The 26,055-nt window shown below is 38.2% G+C and overlaps 2 protein-coding genes across 4 annotated transcripts; one reads left to right on the top strand and one right to left on the bottom strand.

Moving 5' to 3' along the window:
- The first annotated feature begins 2,657 nt into the window (after positions 1-2,657).
- gca (grancalcin) lies at positions 2,658-5,383 on the top strand. 2 transcript variants are annotated; one of them, XM_051707714.1, is made up of 8 exons: positions 2,658-2,801; positions 3,512-3,655; positions 3,750-3,819; positions 3,963-4,006; positions 4,157-4,304; positions 4,537-4,650; positions 4,776-4,834; positions 5,031-5,383. In XM_051707714.1, the coding sequence occupies exons 1-8, from the start codon at positions 2,787-2,789 to the stop codon at positions 5,055-5,057; spliced, it is 621 nt and encodes a 206-aa protein (XP_051563674.1). In that variant the 5' UTR covers positions 2,658-2,786; the 3' UTR covers positions 5,058-5,383. The 2 variants fall into 2 exon arrangements, with proteins under 2 accessions (XP_051563674.1, XP_051563672.1); XM_051707712.1 differs by lacking the exon at positions 2,658-2,801 and adding an exon at positions 2,811-2,977.
- Positions 5,384-7,381: 1,998 nt separating this feature from the next.
- On the bottom strand, positions 7,382-25,811 carry ptprnb (protein tyrosine phosphatase receptor type Nb). Of its 2 annotated transcripts, XM_051707672.1 has the most exons (23): positions 25,621-25,811; positions 23,831-23,881; positions 21,927-22,037; positions 21,517-21,622; positions 21,298-21,424; positions 20,758-21,097; positions 20,483-20,620; positions 20,221-20,255; positions 17,805-18,094; positions 17,514-17,600; positions 16,890-16,969; positions 14,549-14,613; positions 12,787-12,993; positions 12,402-12,650; positions 11,936-12,083; positions 11,671-11,744; positions 11,167-11,244; positions 10,817-10,936; positions 10,514-10,680; positions 9,748-9,801; positions 8,911-8,975; positions 8,758-8,831; positions 7,382-8,542 (listed from the first exon to the last, which is right to left on the bottom strand). In XM_051707672.1, exons 1-23 carry the CDS (start codon positions 25,694-25,696, stop codon positions 8,471-8,473), a joined length of 2,814 nt encoding a protein of 937 aa, XP_051563632.1. In that variant the 5' UTR covers positions 25,697-25,811; the 3' UTR covers positions 7,382-8,470. The 2 variants fall into 2 exon arrangements, with proteins under 2 accessions (XP_051563632.1, XP_051563633.1); XM_051707673.1 differs by lacking the exon at positions 17,514-17,600 and having other exon boundaries at positions 25,621-25,809.
- Between the last annotated feature and the right edge of the window lie 244 nt (positions 25,812-26,055).

Here is a 26,055-nt window from a genome sequence, read left to right on the forward strand (position 1 = left end):
ACTGTAATACAACTCGGATCACCATAAAGAAGAACTTCCAAATAACATTCACTGAAACTGGTTAATTGTATGCTTTAGGAATGATGAATCCCCAAATATGACATTATGGGGGCAAAGTATGGCCAAAGTTACATAAAAGTTTAGAAAACCTGCACTAAGCAGTCCATTAAAAGTTATGAAAACAGCATAATGGGAAAGAGCTGATTTATATGAAAACTTTGGTCTGATTTGGGGACTAAGTATTATTTTATTTATTTATTGTTAATAAGATCTGTTCTACTTAACAGATCTCTTATTAAGAATAAAAAGCAGATATCATGTTTAAATGAAATTTTCATGTTTCAATATTTCATTTAGTAGTAGAGTAGTGTTATGTCATCAAACACTTAAAGACGCCCCAAACATCCTGTGGAGTGAATTTATGGAAGTGTCCGACATTGCCCAAAAACTTTCCTCCTGAGAGACTTGCTTCTGGGTTGATCATGTTAAATGGAGGTGCCTGCCAGACGTTTAATGTACTCTAGTTTTAGGGTAATAGCTCCTACCAGTGGTTTTCAACGTAATGACAAGCTGATGTTATATAAGCACGAAAAACAAAATCGTCTCAAGTTAATTTACTATAAATACTTTTCACGTTTCCATGATACGACAACACATTTAACAAATAGAAGCACAATGCCACAATTGGCCACCAAGATTATCAGTCAATTGCCCATATGACTACCCGTGTGACTGACTGTGAATGAATAACTCGGAACAATGAATGTGGAGCTTCAAAAAGAATCGATTCTTCGATTCTTAGGCGTTGGGAATTGAGAATCGACTCCAAAGCTTAGAATGATTCCGTTTGGGGGAATGGACTCCGCACATGAGCGTGATTATGAGAGTATTGTTTTTTTTTTTTTTCCTCCCTCGACCACTAAACAACTACACATTCCACTAATTCAAATTACAAAATGATTATAAAATAGCTGTAGCTAAACGGTCATAATTTCCTGACTTATTTTGTAGTCAGTCAGTCAGTAAATTCGCTCCGTTTCATCTGTCTGAAGCAATCACACAAGCACTTCAACACATCAGACAGCTGCTTTCCGGAACGATAAAGTCTGCCGGTATATTAATTTGAATTAAACGTACAATCAAGTAAAATACCAAATTTGTGACATAAAATTGGCGTAAAATAGCAACTTCACATGTTACAACACCTGTCTGCAACAAGGAGATGGCAGAGGAGGATCAAGTAGAGCTTATATCAATAAAATAGGTTAAAGTTCAAATGATCAGTTGACTGCACACATTAAGCAAGTGTAACGCTTCTCCTCAGTCTAGCACTCGACATTTTTACAGTACGTTTGAAACTTTTATATTATGATTATTTTCATTAGCACACACTTCACAGACGTTTTAAATAAAATTAAAGTGTAGCCTATTACAGGCAATTTCATCTATAGGCTCACATTTATTTTTAGAATAGACCTATTAATAGAAAATGTCAAGATCTTCTAATTGCCATTCAATGATGCAAAGAACGCTTAGATTGCTATTTATAAAGAGATTTAAAGGAATATTAAGGGTTCGATACAAGTTAAGCTAAATGGACAGCATTTGCGGTATAATATCACCACAAAATAATAATATTATATAATAATAATAACAATAATAATAATTTTTAATTGCCCCTCCTTTTCTTAAAAAATAAAAAATAAAAAAATCTGGGTAACAGTGAGGCATTTAATGGAAGTGAATGGGGCCAATCTGTAAACATTAAAATGATCACTGTTTTAAGAGTTATGACGTCAACAAACCCTATAACGACTGTAAAATTACGATTTAAACAACTTTATAGCTCAAATAAAACATGAGTTGTAACAGAAGAATTGATGTAAGTGCCTTTATAAAATTATAAGCTTCACATTTCTGCCATTAAACCCTCCAAAAAGGGTTAAAAAAAAAAAAAAAAGGAGAGACGAGTCGAAATTATTTTTTGTGGTAATCAACATTATGCCACAAATGCTGTCGATTGAGCCTAACTTGAACCGAACCAAGAATATTCCTTTAACTTCACCTCCCGGTTTTTTCGGAATTGAAAAAGAATCGATCGGCTGTGTCTCGTTTGGAAGGATGCGTACTCCGGTGGTCGCATTTTTCGGCCGCGTACGTCATCTAGGCTGTCTCGTTTCAGAAAAGCGAGTAGGACACTTCGAATGCAGCCTTCGAATGAGACCTTCTTTCATGGGAATTCGGAGGATGCATGAGGTGTATCCTTCGTGGGCACTCATAACCCACAATTCTTTGCTTCAACGGAAATGTCTAAAAAAAAAATGTCGCCAATTTGCCCGTAAATATGACGTTCAAACGCAAGAATGTTAATTCCCAAGTTGAAGTACCTCAGTGGATGGGTGAAGAGTATATAATATGTATAATTATATTAATATATAATTAAAATAAAGTATTAGAGTAAAAGTACACCTGTAAAATCTATTTTAATTTATCTTTACATCATTTTAACTCTCCTAAATTTTACCTAAAATATTCCCTTCTAAAGGGACTTTGTTCCTTTCTCACTCAAAGTGCTCCCAAGAGTGGCGTGCTGCCATAGCAACCATGTTATGTTCCGTTTCCGTTTGTCCTGCGAAGGCCGTCTCGTTTAAACGAGGCTTGTTTAAAGGAGTACACTCGGTATACTGCAGCCTTCAAAGGACGCGTCCTACCTAGCATGCAGCCTTTTAAACGAGACATAGAGTCCGGAATCGACTCTTGAATTCTGGAATCGAACAGGCCTACTTATGCAGTCATTTACGGTACGGTTAAACTCATAAGGCTTCTCTTAAATGACGTAATCAATCGCTTCCGGTCATAGTGAATGTACGGAAGTGTCCTTCACTGCACGCAAACTTTTTTCACAAGATACGTTTTAAGTCGGTTCTAGTTTTTATACCTGCTGTCAAAAAGTATGGCGTACCCAGGATATAACAATGTAAGTATAGTTTCTGTTTTACGTTGAATTTAGTTTGTAAAAAGTAAAAGAACTTGATAATTAGCGAAAGAGAAGCCAGATTGGCAGGGAAATCTGTAGCGTGTGTGCTGCAATCAGATTGCAACGCTTTATGGTTACATCAAATAAATTGCATTTTATTGTGGGGCGGATTTGTCTTAAACTACACAGACAGAAACAGTGACTCGTCAACTTAAGCCTATACGAGTCATATCTACAGTTCGGTGCATTTAGGCTTTGAAATTATGAAAAAATGAAACGTACTATTATAAGTATCTTTATGTTTCATTATTAAAGGGACATGTTAAAGATGTTATAAGTCATACAGGTCAAGCTAAATGGCTAAAAAATCCAGTTAGGTGGACAGGGTCAGGGTGGATAATAATGTGGGTAAAATTAGCCACAACATCATCTGTGAACGATATCTAGCTGGATCTGTTGTGTCAGAGACCTATGCATGTTATCATTTAATTGGATAATTACGTGTGTTTTGAAAAATAACTCTCTTTCTTGCAGTATGGTGGTGCGATGCCAGGAGTCCCTGTAGGTGTTCCTCCTGCAGGTGGTTACCCAGCACACCAATATGGGTACCCAGGGGCTTTTCCTGGCCAACATGCCCAAGACCCAATGTGGGGATATTTTACAGCCATAGCTGGCCAGGTGAGAGCAGTGCACAGGTGTTTATGCGGGTACTGTGGCTATAATGTAATTTCATGTCGTTCATGTGGTCACATGAATGTTATGTGTATGTCAGGATGGTGAGATTGATGCTGAAGAACTCCAAAGGTGCCTAACCCAGACTGGAATCAGTGGTTCCTACACTCGTAAGTACCAACACATACAGTACACTCTTGAGTATGGTTGATAGATTTGGGGAACATTTTGTACTTCCAATTAATTTGTACTTCCAAATCAATAATAGAGAGTGATGTACAGAATAGATCGTCTCATTGCTTTTCCTTTTCAGCCTTCAGTTTGGAAACTTGCAGGATTATGATCGCCATGCTAGATGTATCCTTCACAAAAATGTACAACAGTCTGGCACTGTTCAAGCTTGTGTCAGAAGACTAAAATGTTTGCTCCATGTTAATCCCAGTCCCCTGTTTGCTCCATAAACAGGTCATTTGCAGTAGGTTAGTTTCTTTAACCATGTGTCTGCAGAGAGATTACACAGGAAAGTTGGGTTTCAGTGAGTTTAAAGAACTGTTTGGGGTGCTAAATGGCTGGAAGCAGAACTTCTTGATGGTGGATAGGGACTGCAGTGGAACGGTGGAACCTCATGAGATGTCCCAGTGTATTGCAAACATGGGTGAGTGTGCAGACCTTTCCTAGAAGTATGAATCAAGAATATCTCTGTTAACTGTAAAGCAGAAAATGACTAGTGCTCAGAGCGAAAAAGAAGGAAAAAGTCACTAATTTGGAACCCAGTTAACTGTAAGATACATCTAACTAAAGGATACTGTCAACATGTTTTTGTAATGGAAAAATTAATGTACCATGATGTAAAGTTTGACATTTTTGTGTTTGTCTTCACTACACAGGGTATAGAATCAGCCCTCAGGCACTGAACGCCATCATCAAACGCTACAGCAAGTCAGGCAAGATCTACTTTGATGACTATGTGGCGTGTTGTGTGAAGCTAAGAGCACTTACAGGTGTGTACTACAGACATAACATTTAAGGTGGTAATGCAGATCCATGCAGAACTGATAACTGTAATTGTACTGAGTATGAATCAGTAAACCTGATAAATGAGTATTTATTTATTTTTTTTCTGTAGACAATTTTAGGAGGAGAGACACAATGCAGCAGGGAATGGTGAACTTCCAATATGATGACGTAAGTGATGATAAAACTAATTTTTCATATTTGCCTGGTTCACATTTTATGTTTTTTCACTGAAACTGGTTTTTGAAGGATGGTTTGCATTGATAATTTTAAGTTGTGGAAAAAGGATGGATTACTTCATCGTAAGTTAACCAAGTAGGAATCTGTTGTAACATGATATAACAATTTCTTCAATTTCCTCTTGCAGTTCATCTTGTGTACTATGTCTCTCTGAGGGAGTTTAATCACAAGCATGCACTCCAAGATGAACACTGAATGACTGAAAGTCCAGAAAGAAATATATATAGGCTTTATATATATAAGGGGAAATGGGCATTTCAAATCCAATTGCTAATGCATATTATTTGCCAGTAAAATGTGTAATACAGTATGTGAACATAGGAACAAATCATGTATTTCTCAAAACATATTTGTGCCAAAACAAACCATGGTTGTTTTTAAATGATCTTTTTCATATTAATTGTGTAAAGTTTTAACTGTGTATGAAGTTAAAACTAAATATAACCACATATTTTGCCAATAAATGTTATATATCAGAAAGAGATGTGTTTTGCCTTTATTTAGAGGTAAGGATGCTTCTACCCTGGCTAATGTACTGTTGGTAGAAAAGATTTGACTTAATATCCATTAATCAATATTAATGTGAATTTAGTGTTTATCATGGCAGCTACAGTTATGTGCACTAAAAAGTCGTTTATTTTTAAAAACAACAGACGCTGAACCTAAGTGCTGTACAATAGTAAGAAATCCAAGTATAATAATAAAGCATCAGTAGTAATAACAACAATGAAAATGGGAATCACACTACAAAAAGTAATTAATGATTTCAAAATGAACAGGAATAATAAAAGACACACATTAAACAAAGAAACACAGTTAGAACATAAACATAAAACCACTTTACACCTCAAACAACCTCAAAGGTTGAGTAAAAATCAGCCTATACATTTAAAAAATGGAAAGTGTAGCTGAAGACATAACATGAAATGGAAGGCTGTTACACAACTTAGGGGCAGCTACTGAAAAAGCCCAAACACCCTTAGACTTTAACTGAGAGCAAGGAACAGAGAGAAGTAATTGATTACAAGACCTGAGTGACCTGGGGGCAGAGTAAGGATGAAGAAGATCACAAATATATTGTAGGGCAAGACCGTGCCAGCACAGGGGAAATGTGGTCTCTTGCTGCTGCATTTTGAACCATCTGCAGTCGTGCAAGGGAAGACCCACAAAAAGAAGTTACAATAGTCCAGCCGTGATGTAATAAGTGCGTGAATGACTGTTTTCTAGGTCATCCCATGAAAGAAATTGTTTTAATTTGGAAATAGACCTGAGATGGAAAAAGCTTCCCCTCACAATAAGCATTGCAGAGTCAAAGATGACACCCAGGTTCTTAACCTTGTTATGTAAGTTCAAAGATAACGTACCTAACTGATTACCAAGGCTAGACATGCAAGCTGAAGAGCCAAAAAGAGTTGCTTCAGGTTTGTCTTCATTAAGTTGGAGGACATTTTTTAACATCCAGGGCTCTATTTTCGTGAGTGCACAAACCACGCGCAACATCTTATCCAATTTTTGTGAGCGCTAATTCTAAGTGCAATTTTGGTGCCAGCGCAAGTGGGTGTATGCGCTCGGTGTATCGAATGTTAATGTAGTGGGGCAGAAGCAGTTTATTTTCCTGAGAAATAGGTTATTGCGCTTAAGACGTTTCAAAAGCAGGTATTATCTAGTATTAAAGAGATTGCTTAAGGAGCAGCTATTGTTTGACCTGACCGGGAGATAAAGTTGTGAATCGTTAGCATACCAGTGGTGAGATATATTTTTGAAAGATAGAGCCCATAGGAAGCATATTATAAAGAAAATATTAGAGGACCTAAGATTTAACCCTGCTGAACACCACATGTAATTGATGCTGAAGATATAAATATTATGTTGAAAAATATTTTTGCCTATTTTGAGTATTTTCACATTTCAGTTTCATAAAATTTCATCAAATTGTGTAATAAAATGTATAAAACTTTTTATTATTATGAATAATTCATTTTGATGAAATTTTGCTATAAATTGAAATGCGTAAATCTTTTATTTTTTTTTTGTGTAATTTGAGCAATAAATGAGGGGCTATGCTTTACAGTGATTTTACCTGATGTGCCCTAAAGATACTCATTTACAAAAAAGGGTTCTAGTTGCAGGATGTATACAGATGTTCAAGAGAATCTTTTTCTTTTTTGTTTTTACAAATTTTGGGTTGTATATTGTACTAAAATTTACTAGCTATAATTGCATGTGTTTAATATTTTCCTATTACAAATAGTACAAACTAAAATTTTGTTTGCCCAATTTTTTAATAGGAAATTGTATATTCAATTATTCTAAAATGTACTATAAATATTTGTTTTTATTCCTGTTACAAACTGTACAAACAACTTTGCAAGAATCCATCTAAGAAAGAATGGTTTAGTAAATGTGGAAAAAAATATGGTTGTCTTATAAAAATTGTCAGAAGAATAAATGTAAACACTGAATAAAGAAAAAGACACATATACACAGTGATGCTGCTGCATCACTTCACAAACAAGTTTTATTAGTCATCACAAAATACAAAATAAATCTTTTTTTTTTTTAGATTTCAGTAATATTTTCAATAATACATTATATATATTTATAGTTTTATTTGCCAGAAGAATAGAACAATTAAATTGACCACAATAATCAAAGTAGAGAAATATATTTTGACCAGGGAAGAAAGGACGAGAAAGAGAGGGAATTCAAAGTCATTGTATTTCTCCCAAAAAAACAATTTGAAATTCAACGTATTCCATCAACATGGAAAATGTTGTGTTTAATGGGTTTAAACATTGAGAAAAGTGTGAAACAATGTTGGGAGTACTGCACTCTTATTGGTAGAGGAAAGCATTATTAAATTAGTCAAAATATTTAATAAATCAAGATGCAAGTGGCAGGGGATGTGTACAACTTTGAATGAGGGCCATGATAATTCTGTGGAAATCTGTGAAGGTTTCAGTAGAATTATGCGTGCGCACATTCCATTCAAGCCTACACATGACCATGGCCTACATTATGTTGAATGTGAGACCTGACTGCTCATCTTTATGACTCTGCTTTCCCTCTCTTCCACCTCCACCAGAGCTGACAAGCATGTTTTGAAGAAAACACAAATTACACTGATTATGCGTACATAACAGAACTCAGAAATCATCACCATGGTGATATGAGGGAAACTGAGGACAGCGTCCGAGAGAGAGAGCAAGCACAGATAAACAGACTTTCCTTATGCTAATTTCATGGGGGGTTTTTTAACCAAGAAAGAAGGCAAGGAAGAATCATATCCTGAAGAGTCTGAATATAGGTTGTGTGAATGTACATTTAAATTTAAAGGAGATTCGATGTTAGAGTGTCAAATACTGTAGGAAGGCATGGTTAGGCAGCACTGGTTGGATATGTGGATTTGAGTGTGTGTGTTCTAGAGAAGTGCAGGAAGGCAACAATACTAAGTTCAGTGGTCACACAAGGCATGTATGCACACATGCATGTTGATGCTAAGTAATCTATGAGCGAGTGTGTATGTATGCGTGTTCCTGATCGGTCAGGCAGTAATGGTCATTCGTCTCACTGGGGCAGAGCTTTGAGAATAGCATTAACCTCTTCAGCCACAGCAGTCAGTGCAAACTCAAACTGTTCCTGTGTTGAGAGACAAGCATCGGTCAGCATTTCTATTTTTCTTCTTTAATAACACCATCAACACCAATTAAAATGATATAGAGCAGTTACAGCAACTGAGAAGAATAGGAGACTGCTGACACTATGGTGTTTTTTGAGTACAATCATACTTTCATTTCTGAAATGGGCCTCTGTGGTGTTACTGAGCATAACACTTCTGTTCAGTCCTTCATTACCTTGGTGCGCACCATTCCTGGCCTCTGGTCTCGGATGTGTTCCAGGGTTGCAGCGATATCGATCTCCTTAACTCCTGAGATGAAAACAAAAAGTTTGTCAAACATTTTCAGTATGCCGTAACTATGTGATTTCTGCTTTTTACATGTGCCGACCTTTGGCCATGCGGTTCAGAACCATGTCAATCAGGATATATGTACCAGTCCGTCCTGTACCATCACTGCACAAACAGAAAGGTGATAAAGTAAGCAAAGCTCTCCAAACAAACTTCAAATCAATACAGCACTTCATATTCAAAAAGAAAGCATTATATTTACAGTAAAACACACCTTCTAATTAAATGTTTGGTAGGCAAAATGTACTCTCAAAGGAATTGCATTTTGTGTGTAATGTTTCGATGTTACAATACTTTCTCTTATACCAGCTTAAAACACAGAGAGGGTACACATTGTTTTTCCACGTGCTGTTGATCCTCATGCATGGTTGAGCGCTTTAGCTTTTTGAATTATACTCTTTTGACCGCGAGCCAGTACGGATAAATGTGATGCAAGCACACTAGACTGCTTTGTGATTCTCTTTAGTATGGTCAATGCCATGCATCTGCGCATATGCAGATGGCGCTGAAGACGTAACGGCACGCTACGGAAAAATAAAACATACTTTGGCCTTTAGACATTCGTAGGATGATTTCCCAGAAGTGTAAACACTGTGGTGTAATCAAAATATTGGTCTACTCTGTTTGAGAATCCCAACCAACCCAACACATCAACATTGACTCAGCAACATGGTGTGAGTTTGAGGTAGAACTATATAGTTGTCTGACCATTGGCAGAAGAGTGGAGTGTTCAGAAAATCTATTTGAAAACCTATTTTTGCAATTTCGTTTGGTGCTGCTAGAGGCACAAAAATTACACCCTCTGCTTTTAACTCTCCTGGAAAGAACTTTTATTCACCCCAAATGTAACAATGTGCTTAAGTGTATTTTTACATACCTGCAGTGCACAATGATGGGGCAGGAGCGTCCACGGTAGCACTTGTTGACTTTCCTAAGAGGCAGAGAAAGAGATCAGAGAGAAATTTCTAGGCTAATGTAGAGTAGAAACCCAGAGAGATCAGAGAAAAACATCAGGACCACTTCACAATGGAGTAAAGAGAATCAGAAAGATCAAACAGAGCAGAGTTCTACCAAAGACACCTCACAGTTAATAGTGGTAAGAAACAATCAACTTCAACACCAAACAGCATTTCGTCATATTTGTGGGTGGAAACTGAGCTGTGATGCAAGTGAAATAAGTGGAGAAGACTGAAAGACGGAAACAAAAGAGATGAAATAAAAGAAGATGAAGAGAGAATGGGAGAGAGAGTTAGGCGATGGAGCGTTTCATCAGCGTTGCTGCAGCCACACCTGTCTGTGCTCATTTTTGTGACTATGCAACTGGAACCAGACTACTAGCTGCAAACCACAAAAATGACACAGACAGTTGTGCAATACCTCGCTACTGCGCTCCATCGCTCACAAAGAGAAATACAGAGAGCAGATAAGAAGTTAACAGACAGATCGAATGAAGAGAGAACAAGAGTGAAGCCATGTTTGAATTATATCATGTAATGGAAGCTGGGAGAAAGGTGAAAGATGGTTCAAATAGCAAACATGATGTGGAACTGATATAAACTCACATTCATATGTGTAAATATATAATACACACTAATATTTACAGTATACACACAGCATGTATGTGCACAACCTTTGTGCAGTACCTGCGGAAGTCCAGCAGAGGGCGTGTGGAGGTGGGTATTCCCTGTGCGGGCCAGCTCAGGAAGTGGAACTGAGTGAGGGTACGAGTTTCCTGGGTTTGGACGTTCTTCAGGTAGAAACTACGCACCAGGAAGTCATTACACCAGATATGCTCAGACACTAGGTTCACCTGAAAGTGATAACTTCAGGTTAACGTCCATTTACGCAACATAGGCCCTATTAAAGCAGAAAACTCAACTCAACAAGTAGAAAGACCAGAAATGAAGACATCTCTTAAGGTTCACATATTAAATTTTCACACAAACCTCATAGATGTGGTAGAGAGAAGAGCCCTCATCAGGCCAGTAGCGATCACACTGCTTTTCTCCATCTTCAACCAGAGCCGTCATCATCACTATGACCGTACAGCCACTCTCCCAAACCATCTGCACAACAAACACGGGTTACAAAACATGCCATTTGTGCAGTATTTATATGTTTGCATATAAAATTTGTAAGGGACTTGACAAATCATTTCAAAACAGATCCCCATTACCATACCTGCACTAATTCATTTGTAGATCAGCGATTGGTATTCACTGTTTGCAAAATTTACAATGGAAGTGACATATTTTTTATAGTGAATGAGGACTCTCATTAACACACAGAGACTAACCTGCCAGAAATCAGAAATGGTATGTGAGAGAGGTCCTTGGGTGGCGATATACGCTGGCATCCGGGGGTCATGCTCGATCTAAAGGATCATCAGGACACAAAAGGTCAGGGGTCAGTGCATTAGCCCTTCTTAACCCTGGATCTGGCCATTACCATGACAAAAGGCCATTAATGCGATCCGAGTGCATAAGGCTTAATTGATGATCCCCCACTCTCGACTACAACAGAGCTGCGGGAGATTCCAGACCTACACATCCTGAATGAGATCAATACAATGTAACCATAGCAACGCTGAGAGGGGGATTCCGGAACCAGTGGCAGCCTTGCACATCTATGAGGAATAAATGGATTATCACCTTGGTAACAGAGAGGGATGCAAGCAGAGGAGGGATTTCTAGCTTCAAAGCAAGTTTCAAACTGTCATGCTCCATATTCTAAAAAATTTGTCACATGTCTAGAATGGGCAGGTTTACCATCTTCAGGTGTACATAGTGTTTCGACTTACAATGGTACTGGCATTGATGTAGTCTGTCCTGGAGGGGTTAATCTCAGCCTTCAGCTTCACTCGTGAATGATCATCTGCATAAAACAACTTAGAGTTACACATCTAAAAAACTGGAGAGATCAATTAGCATAGTTTAGGTGTTAAGAAAAAGAACAGAAAGAAAACAGTTAGTTAAGGAAAGCAATTTCTTAAGTCACACTTACAAAGAAAACTAAGTAGTTTAAAGACAGCCAGGGGGATGGGGGAGCAATGGTGCCATACTCACAGGGCACAGCATCAGAGCAGCGGTTCTTCTTGACGTTACTTTCACTTTGGGCTGCTAAGATGGTGCTGGGTTCTGCCTGGTAGGAGCACAGAGCCTCCCACTCTTTCAGCAAACGGTCTTTATTCTTCAGATGATCCTCCATATATGCCTACAGAGAGAGAGAGAGAGTGAGTGAGTGAGAGTGATCACCCGTATAGAGACTACTGTTGTTTTTCTCAAAAACACTGCTCTTTCATGTGATACTTAAAAAAAGACATGGCAAATTTAGAGAGTGCTAATAAACTATTAAGATACAAAGAAAACGAAACAACATTTTTTTTGTATAATCATCCGATACATGTGTCTGTTAGGGGAAAATGGTTGGAGGGCAATTATTATTCACAGCATAAACCAAAAGGAACTTCATTAGTGGTATAAATGGGAAATGAATTACATTTATTGTGTATAAACAGGGTTTTGTGTCTACCAGTATCATGTGCCCCGTTGATATATCCATGTTAGACTGTGCTGGCTCCTCACACCAGGAGGGGGTACTGCTGTGCGAACTAGGGCTTGGTTGGGGAGCATCACTGAACTGAGAAGACACACTGCTGATTCGTGATGTATCAGTTCCTCTGCCTCCTCCTCCTCCAGGACCTACACCACCTGCAGCTCCAACCCCACAGTCCTGCCTGCCCAGAGAGGACTTAGCAGCCATGTGCTGCCGACAAAGATCCTGAAGCAATTGAGAAAATAATGTGAGAACAAGCTAGTCAGGCTGTGGTATGAGAACTATGTGGTGTGATTAGTCACATTTAATGTTTGTACATTTGAGATATGATGCAGCACACATTCCAATCACTTCCTCTTACCTGGTACTCATAATGCGTCACGTTTCCAGCTTCAGGTCCCAGCCTCAGTTTCCCTGAGGCCAACTGGCGGGCATGGGTGCGCAGACAAGCGATGGTCAACGCCCCCACCAGGAGTCCACCCACACAAGCCACACCCACAAACATGAGGAACACCCATTGGCCACTGTCATGTATACGTGTTGCCACTGGCAACGCTTGGCCGTCATTCTTTTGGAATGATGGAGAGTAGAAAGAGATCAGTGAAACAAGCAAGAATCATTGTGAGGTCACAAGAGCTGGGTAAATACCTCCCATATCCCCTAATCACATTTGATTAAAGGAAACTGTAAGAATCAGACTGCCGAGAGAAACCCTTCCCCCTCTTTACTTTATCTCCCATGCAGGATTGTGCATTGCTCTTTAACATTTTGAAATAAAATCGAATGGAGGAGAAAGTGAGGTAAAGGCTTGCACAAACACACTCAAACAGGACAGAATTGAGTTGTTTAGAGGTGGACTGCATGTCCCACCCTGCTGTCTGGAACTATGATCTCAGTGGGGTCACCAGTTGCCACGGCAACTTCAGAACGCTTGATGTAAGCACCATGGTCATTAAAATGATAAAAGATACAAAAGTAAATGTAATGATTTAATCAATGAGATGGAAAGAGAAATAGAGCAACTATCTGTTCTTTATTCTATAATGCACAACAGTTCGACCCACTGATAAGAATCCCACCATATTCCCCAATTTTATTTGTCTGCTGGAATGATGCAGACCACACAGAAGCCAGGACATTACATCATCACTCATGTGCACAGCGCACTGACCTTGTCGCCACAGTAACTATCTTTACCTGACATCACTGTCTGTGCAGAGATTCTGAGAGCAAATAATTCTAATTGGTCATTTTTCAATACATGTTCTTTATTGCAACAAATCACTGAGCAGTTAAAAAAACAAAAAACAAAAAAACAAACACAACAGCAGGTTATTATTTAGCTTTAAATAAAAGCAGACTGGCCCGCCTCTATTGTGGCCAAGTCTAATAAACTCATGTATTACAATTCTGATCATGAGCCTAAAGCCAGCGACTTCAAAGAGTGAGTACAAATATTTCTCAGTTCTGTAAAACAAAGAAGTAACAGTGTGTGATTTAAAAAAAAAAAAAAAAAAAAAAACACGATAAAATTGATAGTAGATATTATATTTAAAGAGAATAACTGATTTAATATTTTAAATAAAATGCAACATTATTGAAGTTTGTGAATTATGAGAAAGAACTCACCAAAAAGATTAATAAACTAAAGTAGAATCTCGAAACCGTTCCCGCCCGGTGGTCCGACAAAGATGAGCAGAAACCTGCGCGTGCGATAACCGCAGAGCTCTCATCCACCGGTTTGAAATTTGAATTACGTGAAACAACTGTTACGAACTATGGTTGTAAAGGCAGTTGACTTTAGGTTCGCGGGAAACGCACAGTGAGAAGGTAACTCGGCGACAAAACATGCGTCCTGATCTTTTGCGGGAAGGTTACGTTCTGAGGGGAAAAGCGTTTGGGATGCTAATCGGCCACGCGCTCGTGAACGCGCGCCTGACAGTTTGACACGTATGATGTCGTTGTCATAGCAACAACGCAAATGAGACGGGGGTGGTGTCAGGGGTCTTTCGAGATATTCCCTCCTCAAGCATGGATAGAGACATAAATGAATGGGAAAGGACTAAACAGTGCACACAATAGTAAAGACATAATAATGAAGTTAGTTAACTGCACATCCTTACCTCCCCAACACCTGCCTGAAGCACCTTTAGACCAGTCTCTGATTCTAGAAAGTTCTTTTGAGCCACTGCATGTAAAAGTAAAAAATAAATAAAAAAATAGACAGCAGAATTTGCAGACCACTGTGAGCCAGTATTGGATCTACTGCATAATAAAGCAATAAGACAGGAGAGACCTTGCATTATGGTGATTTTTACCATGGTTATGAGGAATAAACAGGACGGAAAGCCTAAAACGTGGTAAAAACACTGTAACACACTGCATCGCTTTAATAAAGTGGCAATAACAGCAATATGATGTTTAATAAATAATTGCATTCACTAAAAAATCATAGCCCATACAGGCTTGGTGCATTAATATATAGGCCTAATTCAACCTATGTGTGGTCAAAGGTGTGCGTTTTTGAACGTGATTCATCCAATCACATGTTAAAATTAAAGCTATCAGTTTTATAAATAATAAATATAAATTTATTTATAAATATTTTTTAAAAATGTATAAATAAATGAAAAACATAAATTTTTGAGTGATTTTCACAAAATCTGTCTCACAAGAAAATGTCCACATCCTAATTTACTAATTTACGAAATTATATTTTGCATATAGAAAACGAAGACTATTTTTTACAGCCATTAAGATATTTTCCACTGTAAAATTATTTTCATGACAGCTTTCATTTCTGCAGTAATAAAATTACGGTAATGCCGGAGTGGTGGTGGCATAGTGGACTAAAGCACTGAACTGGTAAGCAAAAGGTTGTTGATTCAATCCCCACAACCACCACCATTGTGTCCTTGAGCAAGGCACTTAACTCTAGGTTGCTCCAGGGGGATTTTCCCTGTAATAAGGGCACTGTAAGTCACTTTGGATAAAAGCATCTGCCAAATGCATAAATGTAAATGTAATGAGAATCATCATTGGAAACACTGGGAACCCTGCACCCCTGAGTCTTCTTTATATTGTTGTAAACGAAACTGGTGTTGAGCGGGTCAAATTCAATGAAGCTGTCAGCTGAGGACATGTGAGGCGTCTATTTCTCAAACTAGAGACTCTGATGTACTTATCCTCTTGTTTAGTTGTACATCTGGCCTTCCACATCTCTGTCCTTAGTCTTTGAAGACTGTAGTGTATATTTTTGTATGAAATCTTCAGTTTTTTTTGGCAATTTCAAGCATTGTATAGCCTTCATTCCTCAAAACAATGATTGACTGACGAGATTCTAGAGAAAGCTGTTTCTTTCTCTTTTTTTTTTTTTTTGTGCCATTTTTGCCATAATATTGACCTTAAGACATGCCAGTCTATTGTATACTGTGGCAACTCAAAAATAAAGACAATGTTAAGCTTCATTTAAGGAACCAAATAGCTTTTGACTGTGTTTGATATAATGGCAAGTGGTTTCCTAGTACCAAATTAGCAATTTAGCATGATTACTCAAGAATAAGGTGTTGGAGTGATGACTGCTGGAAATGGGGCCTGTCTAGATTTGATCAAAAATGACTTTTTCAAATAGTGTTGGTGCTGTTTTTTACATCAGTAATGTCCTGACTATACTTTGTGATCAGTTAATGCCACTTTGGTGAATTAAAGTACCAATTTCCTTCCGAAACAGCAAAATCTGTACATTATTCCAAACGTTTGGCCGCCAGTGTAATTATGGTTCTGTTCAGTGCAAAATTGCTAATTTGGTAGAAAACTGCCTAAGGTAAAAGGAGATGTAAAGTTTTTGGCTATTTGGGGCTTACAGCTGCATTGATTGGCGCATAAAAGAGATGTTTGTATTTTATGTCTAACAGAAATAAATTTTCATTTTGTGATTCTTTTGAAAACCTTTCAAACTTTGGTATTAGTGGTATTATAACAAAATAGCTTTCATTTGATATATGACTTGTCCATTTAAATGCTATGTGAAAGACTTTTATATTCACTTTAATATTTCTACCACATTACCCCTAGGTGGCACTTATTTGCGATGTGGATGTCCTTATTTTGTTATTTTCTGTAACATAAATGCAAAATTTATGGTATTTTATGAAAAGTTCAGATTCTAAGCTTTCAAATGACACCATATATGCCTGACTTATGTTTTGCGGACTTTAACATTTTAAGCATAAACTTAGATCGCGATATAGCACCCCCAACGGGCCCATAGAGTTTAAACCCATAGAGCTTAAGGTCAAAATGTAGGCTTCATTTTCATTTTTTTTTTTTAATTATTATTGATTTGGGGTACAATATGACCAGGACATTATGTTGCATTACTTTTGGACCATCCTTATGTCTCTCAGAAACACTTCTCTGTGACCAACAAGCTATAAATCTTGATAACAAAGAAATATTCTTTACCGGTCTTTTCGGACACCTCATTCGCTGATAAATTCTGGCTGTTCGGGAGGACACGGAAAGTGACTGCTGGACCAATCACACTGTGGAACAGAGGTTTTAATTACATACAAGCATCACTCACACACTCACGTTAGACAGTATAGGGATCCAAGAGATGAGGGAAGGCATTTGTGGACAATTAGTGGGGTAACTCCACTTCTAAGTAAGTTCATTACATTCACTTCTCCTTCTTTCACTCTTTCCCTCTTAGCCACCCTCCTCTGTCCTCTAGGGACAATGGATCAAGGTTCCAGCTCACCACAGTTTAATTTAGTCAAAGGGTTAGTGGGATTAGCATTTGCTTGCTAACCAAAGCAACAAACAGCAATCAAGTCTGCTTACATTGATTACATGATTATCTTTCATGGGTAAAGCACTGTAACTAAAGTTAAACAGCTTGCCTTTGCATTTCCATAATCTCCAAATCCTGTGTTTGCAAATGCTGCTGCAAGCTTTGCAAATAATAATAAAAAAAGCTTAGGGTTAGTGTACTTTCAAGATCTAATTGAGGCCTGCCACCTAAGCAAAATCTGGGACTCTCCTCAGCTGTTTCTCAGGGCCTCCCTGCACTGAACCTAGGCCTACCTGATATTGATGAAAGAGCCTGTGGTGAGATGGATCCTCTCAGCAAGGGTCTTCAGTAGACGAACACCATCGGACAAACTAAGAGGACTGTAGACAGACACACACACATTCATACAGACACAGACACACAATTTACAAGCACAAACTACACAAACACAGAACTCACAAAACAACACAAACACTCTCCACTGAATAGCCAGTTTGACGCGTGATCTCAGGTCCTTCGTTGACCACTTCCGAATAAAAGGAATAACCCATACAGACAACACTCAGCTTTTTTGTCCGTTGTACCTCTGATTGGTGACAATGTATCCAAACTCCTCCTTTGACTTGGTTTCATTCTTTCCTGCTTGCCTACTCAGGGCTCCCTTTTCAAGCCTTCCCACTTCTTGTTTGAGAGTTGCAGGCCCCAGTACACTGGCACCCACAATGACAGAGTTATCCTGGGAGGCTCCTGGGGAGCTGGAGCTCTTTGGGGAGGCTTTGGCCCCAGAGTTGAGTGGAGAAGGGAAGGAGGAATTTTTGTCTGGGGCAGAAGCCTTCTCCACCACACGGGTCATCTCCCCTTCTGTAATCTTCATCTAACATAGAGAAAGCACACAAAACCTGTCATGTCATCCATGCTTGTTCTGTCTCATTCTTTTTATCATGCCTTTGGGGGTGCTATTGAGCCACTGTCACTGTTTATTTCCTAGCCAACCATGATTGTTAATGTAAAAGGGAGGCAAGAGTACCATGTTGCAGCAGTCCTGAAGCACCAAAATACACCAGACACATACTAATTCAGGTACAATAAAGATCTAGAACACAAATCACACATACTCATGGTGCTTGTTACCCAAATGTTAACATTTAATTTTCTCTGTATTATGAGTTGGACTGGAGGATAAAATCCGTAACACATGCAGCTGTCACCTGCAGGTAATATATTACATTACTACATAAAATATTTTTGTTTAAAGAGGTCTTGTCATGAGGAATAAAATTGTCCTTGATATTTAGACATATAAGAGGTCTTTCTACTATAAAAACATACTGTAAATTTTAGAACTCAAATGTTAATCCCCAATACAATAAAAGCATTTATTGAAACCAAGCTGCAAAAACGCCTCGTTCTCTACTTCCGCGACTACCCTACGTCACAAGGGATACATTAATTCATGACCGCCTCTACAGCGAAAAACATCAATACTTACAATTACATCATCTTACCCTTGGCCCCGCCCACATGTGCTTCAGTTTATAAACTAAGAGAGAGCAGAACAAACAGGCCTAGTGTGGCCTAACTATTCCTGAACACCAAAGGGGACCCATCTGGACTATTTTGAATTATTTTTGTATTTAAATATGCACTACACAGAACATCTTTGACCGCTTGATACATACCTTGGGCCGCTTTTTAAAGACGTGGAGTCAAGTTACAGCTCTGAAGAGGAGAAGCCATTCGGCTTCATTCAGCTGCTGCCTCTTGTTGTTTTGAACACAAACGCACCATGGACGAGTTTTTCGAGTTTTCCATCTTTACTATTTTTAATTGTTGGTATATGTAAACTAAAATTTGATGCGTTCCCGGCATCAGTTCAAGATGTTACTGGATGTGTGCATCTTCATTGTGCTTTGGACTATGAATGTGCGTCTTTTTTGCCTTCCATCAGCGTGGATTATATGTTTTTTCGGCTCATATCAGCGTGGATTGCTTGTGAACCAGTCATAATACGATTCAAGCTTAGCAAAGGAACTGTTATTAAAGGATGGGTCAGTTAAAAACGCATTAACCCAATCACAGAAATAGGTAAACAGTTTCATTAATGAATATTTCACGTCATGACTGTTTGATAGTTTATGGTGCTAAGTGTTAACAGTTGTGCTTTAGACTTTAGACAGTTTAATATATTCGGATGCAATGTGTGTTATGTGTAAACCCTGAAATGTAGTTCTATAATATTGTGTGGTTGTTTATTCTTTTCCGATTCAGTTTCAAATATGGCTGTATTTTCGAGGGGCTGCACGACATTAGCCAATCACAACAGTGGCCGTTAACACTGAAGTTTTAAGAAGGCGTGTATGCCAAAACAAAGTGTTTCAGACAGAGGGCCAGAGACAGGGTAGAAAATTATCATATATTATTAAATTAGGACTGTTTTAATGCAAAAAAAACTTTACTAACATTATCAGTGGACCTCAGGGAAAATAATAAAAATATATAAAAAGAGCATTTCATGACCCCTTTAAACACTGGCCCCTTACACTTACTCAATTTACTTATTTTAAACCATGAGTTGAACTACAAATAAATAACTAATATTGGCATTATATTCATGCTGTTTAGCCAGAGGGGAACTGGTCCCCACAGTGAGCCTGGTTTCCCCCAAGGTTATTTTTATTCATTAACCAACATCTTATGGAGTTCTGTGTTCCGTTCCACAGTCGCCTTTGGCCTGCTCACTGGGGGTCGGGGTCTAAATGCAAATATGATTTATTTTAAGGCACAATTTTACAATCAAATTTTTTATCAAACCGCACAATTATGTCTCCAAGACATTACAGATATTAATGCTTATTTTTCTGTTAAAGCATAATTTTCTGTGAAGCTGCTTTTGAAATTATGTGTGTTGTGAAAAACGGTATACAAATAAAAATGACTTGACTTACTACTGAGACCAAACCAACCTTGCAACTTGGCAGCATAAACAATTTTAGTACTTACCATTTTTTGAGGCACAGAGGAATCCATTGTTTCAGCTGAATGAACGAAAACAAGAAATTATGAATTTTTGGCTGGCCACTTATTTGGAGCTTGATTTTATAAACTATTTGCAAGGAGAATGGCAGAAGTAGCAGTACCCAGTATTACTACTATTAACTGCTCATTTTTGGTCGATATGTTTGTATGCCATACATTTCAGATAAATTGCTTATGTTCTCGGTTGATATTCTATAAAAGTTCCAGTAAATCTCTGGGTGCTCACATTTTCTCGGAGTGTTCTGGGGTTCATTTTGCAGGAGCTGGAGGACAAAGAAGAGACGCTCCATCTTCTCAGGGGTCAGATGGTTCAGATCAAACCCATGCTGCAGAAGCAGCTCATTTATGCTCTGCTGAGGGGGCCCTAGGTTCAGAGTTCAGAGGTCAAGGTCATTGCCAATGTATTTTGAGGTCTGAAGGTAGTCTTATCTGTTCAATGAACTTTGCAGAAACACATTTTTAAAAGGATAAAACACTGACACAACACAAATACTAACTAACCACGGTGCCCGGCAAATACTCCGTAATTCTGGGACCCTTTCTTTTGCTCTTGCTGGCTGTTTAGCTCTTCATTCTGGGATAAGAAGTCATTGTTATACTCTTTTAAGTCAAGTGGGAAGTTCTGGAAAAAGGAGGAGGCTGAGTGAGGTGCTGCCACCCGATGGTGTGAAGTGGGCTGTGTGGGCGAGGAAAGGAGGAGAGTCATCAGATCCTGCAGAAGCTGATCATCTTTATCCAGTGGAGGAAATGGTGAATTGCCCCTAATGCGAGAGGAGGGTGGTGGGTACCTGCCCCCCTCCACCATGTTCAGAGAGCGCTCCTCTTCATCTTGGTAGCCATACTGTGAGGCGGAATTACACAAAGTTAGAATTAATGTTAGTAGTAGCAGAACATATTTGTCAAGTATTTTGTCAAGTAGCACATGTTCCTGGATCAACAACCTTAATTTTAGGGGTAGGGATAGGGTTTAAGTTATCTAATGGGATGACCATCCTTGAGGGTCACCACACAAAAGCTGTTGGTGTTTTTGTTGATTCTCACTCGTTGATAAGTATAAGGATCCAGACTTTGCATATGCATGGATGACTGAGGTGAGTCAACAATCATGTAGTCCAGATAGGGCTGCACCCGTTTGGGGTTGAGCTGGCTTGTAGGGCCATCATGAGACCTTAATTATGGAAAGATACAGAGAGAAGTCAATGCAGTGAGAGGTAAGAAACAATAAAGAGAACCTGAACATATGACAAAAATGAAATTTACTCTGAGGAGGGGTCATTATTAATCCCAGAAGACAGAGGGATCTTTGGAACTTTGTTGAGTTCTTTCTTGATCACTGATTGGGTGACATCATCCTGCCAAGTTAATCCTGCAGAATAATTAGTGAAAAACTCACATTAGCAACGAGCAAGCATTAAAATGCTTGTAAGCATGGACGTTTATGTATGCACACACTTGCGTTTATTACTAAATTGGCCTTGGTTACTGTAGTAACATATGGACCATTTTCAGGCCCATGCTTGTGCATGAATCCTCACTTTTCCCATTGTGTTTATATTGTGTTGTTTCTATGGCAACCAATCACTTTAACAAACACGAAAAGTGCAAGGCAATTCTTAACAAGCCACAGTCTGCACTGAAGGACAATTTTAGAAGTTGCATGTTAAACTCACCTTTCCTCATAAGCATTTGCAATAATGACTGCAGTCTGTCCAGTAGAACTGCAGTCACCCTGTAGCGAAACCTTTCCTGCCTCTGTGTAAAACACTGACCAAACAGCTCATCTGGAATAAACATATAGACACCTTATAGTATATCTCTTGTTGAAATATAGACAGTGGACAAGGTTGGTCACATCAAACAGTCCATCTGAAGTACATTTCAAGATGTTGTTCAACTTTCTATTTAAAGGGATAGTTCACCCAAAAATGAAAATTCTCTCATCATTTACTTACCCTCATCCCATCCTAGATGTGAATGACTTACTTTCTTCTGCTGAACACAAATGGAGATTTTTAGAAGAATATCGCAGCTCTGTAGATTCTCACAATGCAAGTGAATGGGTACCAACATTTTTAAGCTCCAAAAAGCATATAAAGGCAGCTAAAAAGCAATCCATATGACTCCAGTGGTTAAATCTATATCTTCAGAAATGATATGACAGGTGTGGGTGAGAAACAGATCAATATTTAAGTCAATTTTTACTTTACATTCTCCTCCCTGCCCAGTAGCTGGCGATATGCACAAAGAATACAAATTGCCAAAAACAAAAGTAGAATGTTAAAGTGAAAGTAGAAGTGGAGATTGATAGTAAAAAAAGGACAAATACTGAACTGTTTCTCACCCACACTTATCAAATTGCTTCTGAATATATGGATTTATCCATTGGAATCTTATGGATTACTTTAACGCTGCCTTTATATGATTTTGGAGCTTTAAAATTTTGGTCACCATTCACTTGCATTGTGAGGACTTACATAGCTGAGGTATTCTTCTATAAATCTTTGTTTTTGTTCAGCAGAAGACAAAAAATCATACACATCTGGAATGGCACGAGGATGAGTAAATGATGAGAGAATTTTCATTTTTGGATGAACTATACCTTTAAGGTAGGGTGTTTCTTTAACTTCAGGCACTTTTATCCCAGTAAAAATATTTTTCACTTCTTTAATTTGTCTACTAACAATGTCCAACAGTGTATGTACATGCATCACAGACATTTTTCTGAGTGTCATGGAAATTCCCACCACAGTGTCATTTCCACAGTTTCATTCCATTCTGTATTGTGTTTAATAGATTTCTGTGGTGGAAATTAATGTTTCAACGTTTTTGAATAAAATGGCCACCATCATTTTTATACATGTCTCTTGCTCTCTCCATTTCTAAGGATCTCTCTTCCTTATTGTGTTTCCCACTCTTGCTCTTTCTACTTCTATTGCACATTAACAGACACTATGGCGAGGGTGAAGTTGTATGATGTCACAGTTGCCATGGAAATGGTTGAACAGCACTGATTGGGTAAGACCAGGTTATGGTGAAAGAGAGTATTTACTGTGCCAGTCAATGGTGCGTGCATGCACACACACACACACACACACACACTCACACACAAACACACACAAGTGCACAAAACATCACAACTGAAAGATATTCTTTATATTTCTTAAAAGCCTACAAAATATATATAAAAAAATGACTACACAATAGACAGTGATCAAACCTATACTATAATTATAATCTGCGTGTACAGTGTATTTTTTTTTTTTTTACATTTGAAAGCATGAAACCAATGCACAAACACAACCATGAGGGTAAGACTGGTTCATGTAACTCAAGCCAAATAAACAAAACATATGGACTGATATGCACAAGAAAGTATGGTGCTGGTGCTATTACCTAGTACTATAATTACACAACTGGACACATTCGACGGCAGGTAATAGGGCAGGTCTAATCATTATTTTGCGTTTCTTTTTCTTCCTTTTTTTTTAACTTGTTCTTGTACAAAGGCCAAAAACTTGGGAAAAAATGTGTAGAATATAGAATATAAAGTACTGTAAAGTATAGTAGCACTCACCATCCCAGCAAATCTGGTCACTGGAGCATAGGCCTTCATCAAACAGACAACCTTATCATTGGGGAGATGAAGAAAAAGAACAGAGAGTATGATCAGTGTTGTAGTGACTTAGAAAGTGAGGGAAATGGTTTGGGGTAATTATTTTCTGCCATTTTGTCAAAATACACCCACATAATCTCCCATAAAATCTGTATGTTCCAGACGCTTGCACCTTTCCATAAATACAGATATGGGTTACATTTGTTCCAAAAAGCTAGTTTCAGAGGACCATTATTCACATCTCTGACAACCGCAGTACCATAAGCTGGTGCACTAAAACCAATTGCTTATCACACACTGCCAATCAATTATCACCATGGCAACAGACAAGTAATGGTTTGGAATGATGTCCAGACACCATTATCATATTAATCAACATTTGCCAGAATGCTGAGAGATAAAACGAGCAACAGTGCCTCTAACAACATTTGGTATCTCATTTTATCCTTAACTATATAAACTATCCTTCACAATATTGGACATACAAATAAATGAAACAATAAATCAAAATCTTTCCCTTTGACAAGTCCATTTTCATGTTTGTTTGAAAACGTAGGAGAAAACCAGGCACTCTGCCTTGTGCTCTCTCTCATATGCACACACTTGAGAGCAGGGAAGACACAGTCGTCATATTTAATTGAATCGTGGGGTGAAAGTTGGTTACAGGAGTGGGAGTTCCTACTTAGAAATGGAAGTGGCCTCTATCAAAATAAATCTAAAGGATTCCTGTGTGTGAGAAAAGGTGAAAGAGGTTGGGATGAAGAGAAGAGATTAATCCTTGTGCGGACTTCAGTGTCAATTTTTACAATTTACATATTTACATTCTCATAGAGTTTTGCATACTTCTGAGTGACGTTTAACCCAAAGTGACGGCTGTTATAAGAATGACGTGGGATTGCGCGTCAGTGGTGAGTCAGCCTGCAGAAGAGCAGTGAATACAGATGCAGTGCATACGTGAACATACAAAACAACCTCTGTAAGTGGCATGTGACAAACCCCCCCCAACACAGCAGTCTACACCCCATCAATATAAAGCAATTATGCCAAAATTCCCACAATAATGTGAGCAATTACAGATTGACTATATCCCTGTCCATGGTGCTGATTTCACCTACACTTGCTTTCAATGGGCTTGAATTTTTTTTAAGTCTTAAAAATTACGGAACACTAAAATTGACCGCGACATAATTAACAGACATTACCTAAATAAAAATAGTGTTAACTCTTCCCAACACAGAAATCACAGGTTGAGTTGGTCGAGTTATTAATCGCTAGTAATAATCGCTAACAAATCGATATAGACTCTAAGTTGAGAGCGCTGCCATTTATTCAACTCGAGACAAGCGTCATCTCATCGACGTCGACATTTACAGCAAGCATGCACGTCTTTCTTTGCCTGTAATGGAAAAAAAAAATAAATAAAAAATAAAAAGATAATATATGTATTATTATATATTAACAATAAATTGAATTAAATAGTTTACAAATGCATAAGATTTCTGACGTCAAGTTTAATACTTTTAGTTGTCTGTAAGCGGGAAACAGACAACATTGTTTTTAGCAAGTATTAATGCAGCTTATATAATGTACATCACATTGTAAGCACTGAAAAAAAAGCTACTGTTTACATTAGGAAAAGCATATGCATTCATATTTCAAACGTAATACTGATATTTCTTTATCTACAGCGGAGTCGTGCATCATTCAGTCATCTTAAATGATTCTGTAGCTCATTCAAGTTCTTGACGTACCATATCTGTCAGCGGTGCCAAGTGGACAACACGCAGTCGCCAAACAGATTAGGATCCACAGACGCACGGATTTCATCTTCCCTTGGCTTCTTTCTCCTCTAGCCCGGTTTACACCGACATATTTAGATGATCCAGCGATCAATGTGATGTTGTGCGTGTGCCAAACTCCAGAAGCACGAGACTTGGGAAAGAGTGCGCAAAAAGATTAGTGTTTGTGAGGAGCACCAGCGCGATCCTGGAGGGAGGGGATGAGAGGACCGGACAGACAGAAAACCCGGAATGTGGGCACGACAATCACATACAGTAATGCATTTATTTGAAGGGCATACACAAATTGCTTCTTAACAGTCAATATTGAACTGGAGATTGGACTTTGGACATGTTTACAAAAATTTGGGGCATGTGACATGCCCAGAAAGCCCAGTTTAATGGAAG

Source organism: Myxocyprinus asiaticus, chromosome 9 (genome assembly GCF_019703515.2).
Source record: "Myxocyprinus asiaticus isolate MX2 ecotype Aquarium Trade chromosome 9, UBuf_Myxa_2, whole genome shotgun sequence".
NCBI classification, from domain to species: Eukaryota; Metazoa; Chordata; class Actinopteri; order Cypriniformes; family Catostomidae; genus Myxocyprinus; species Myxocyprinus asiaticus.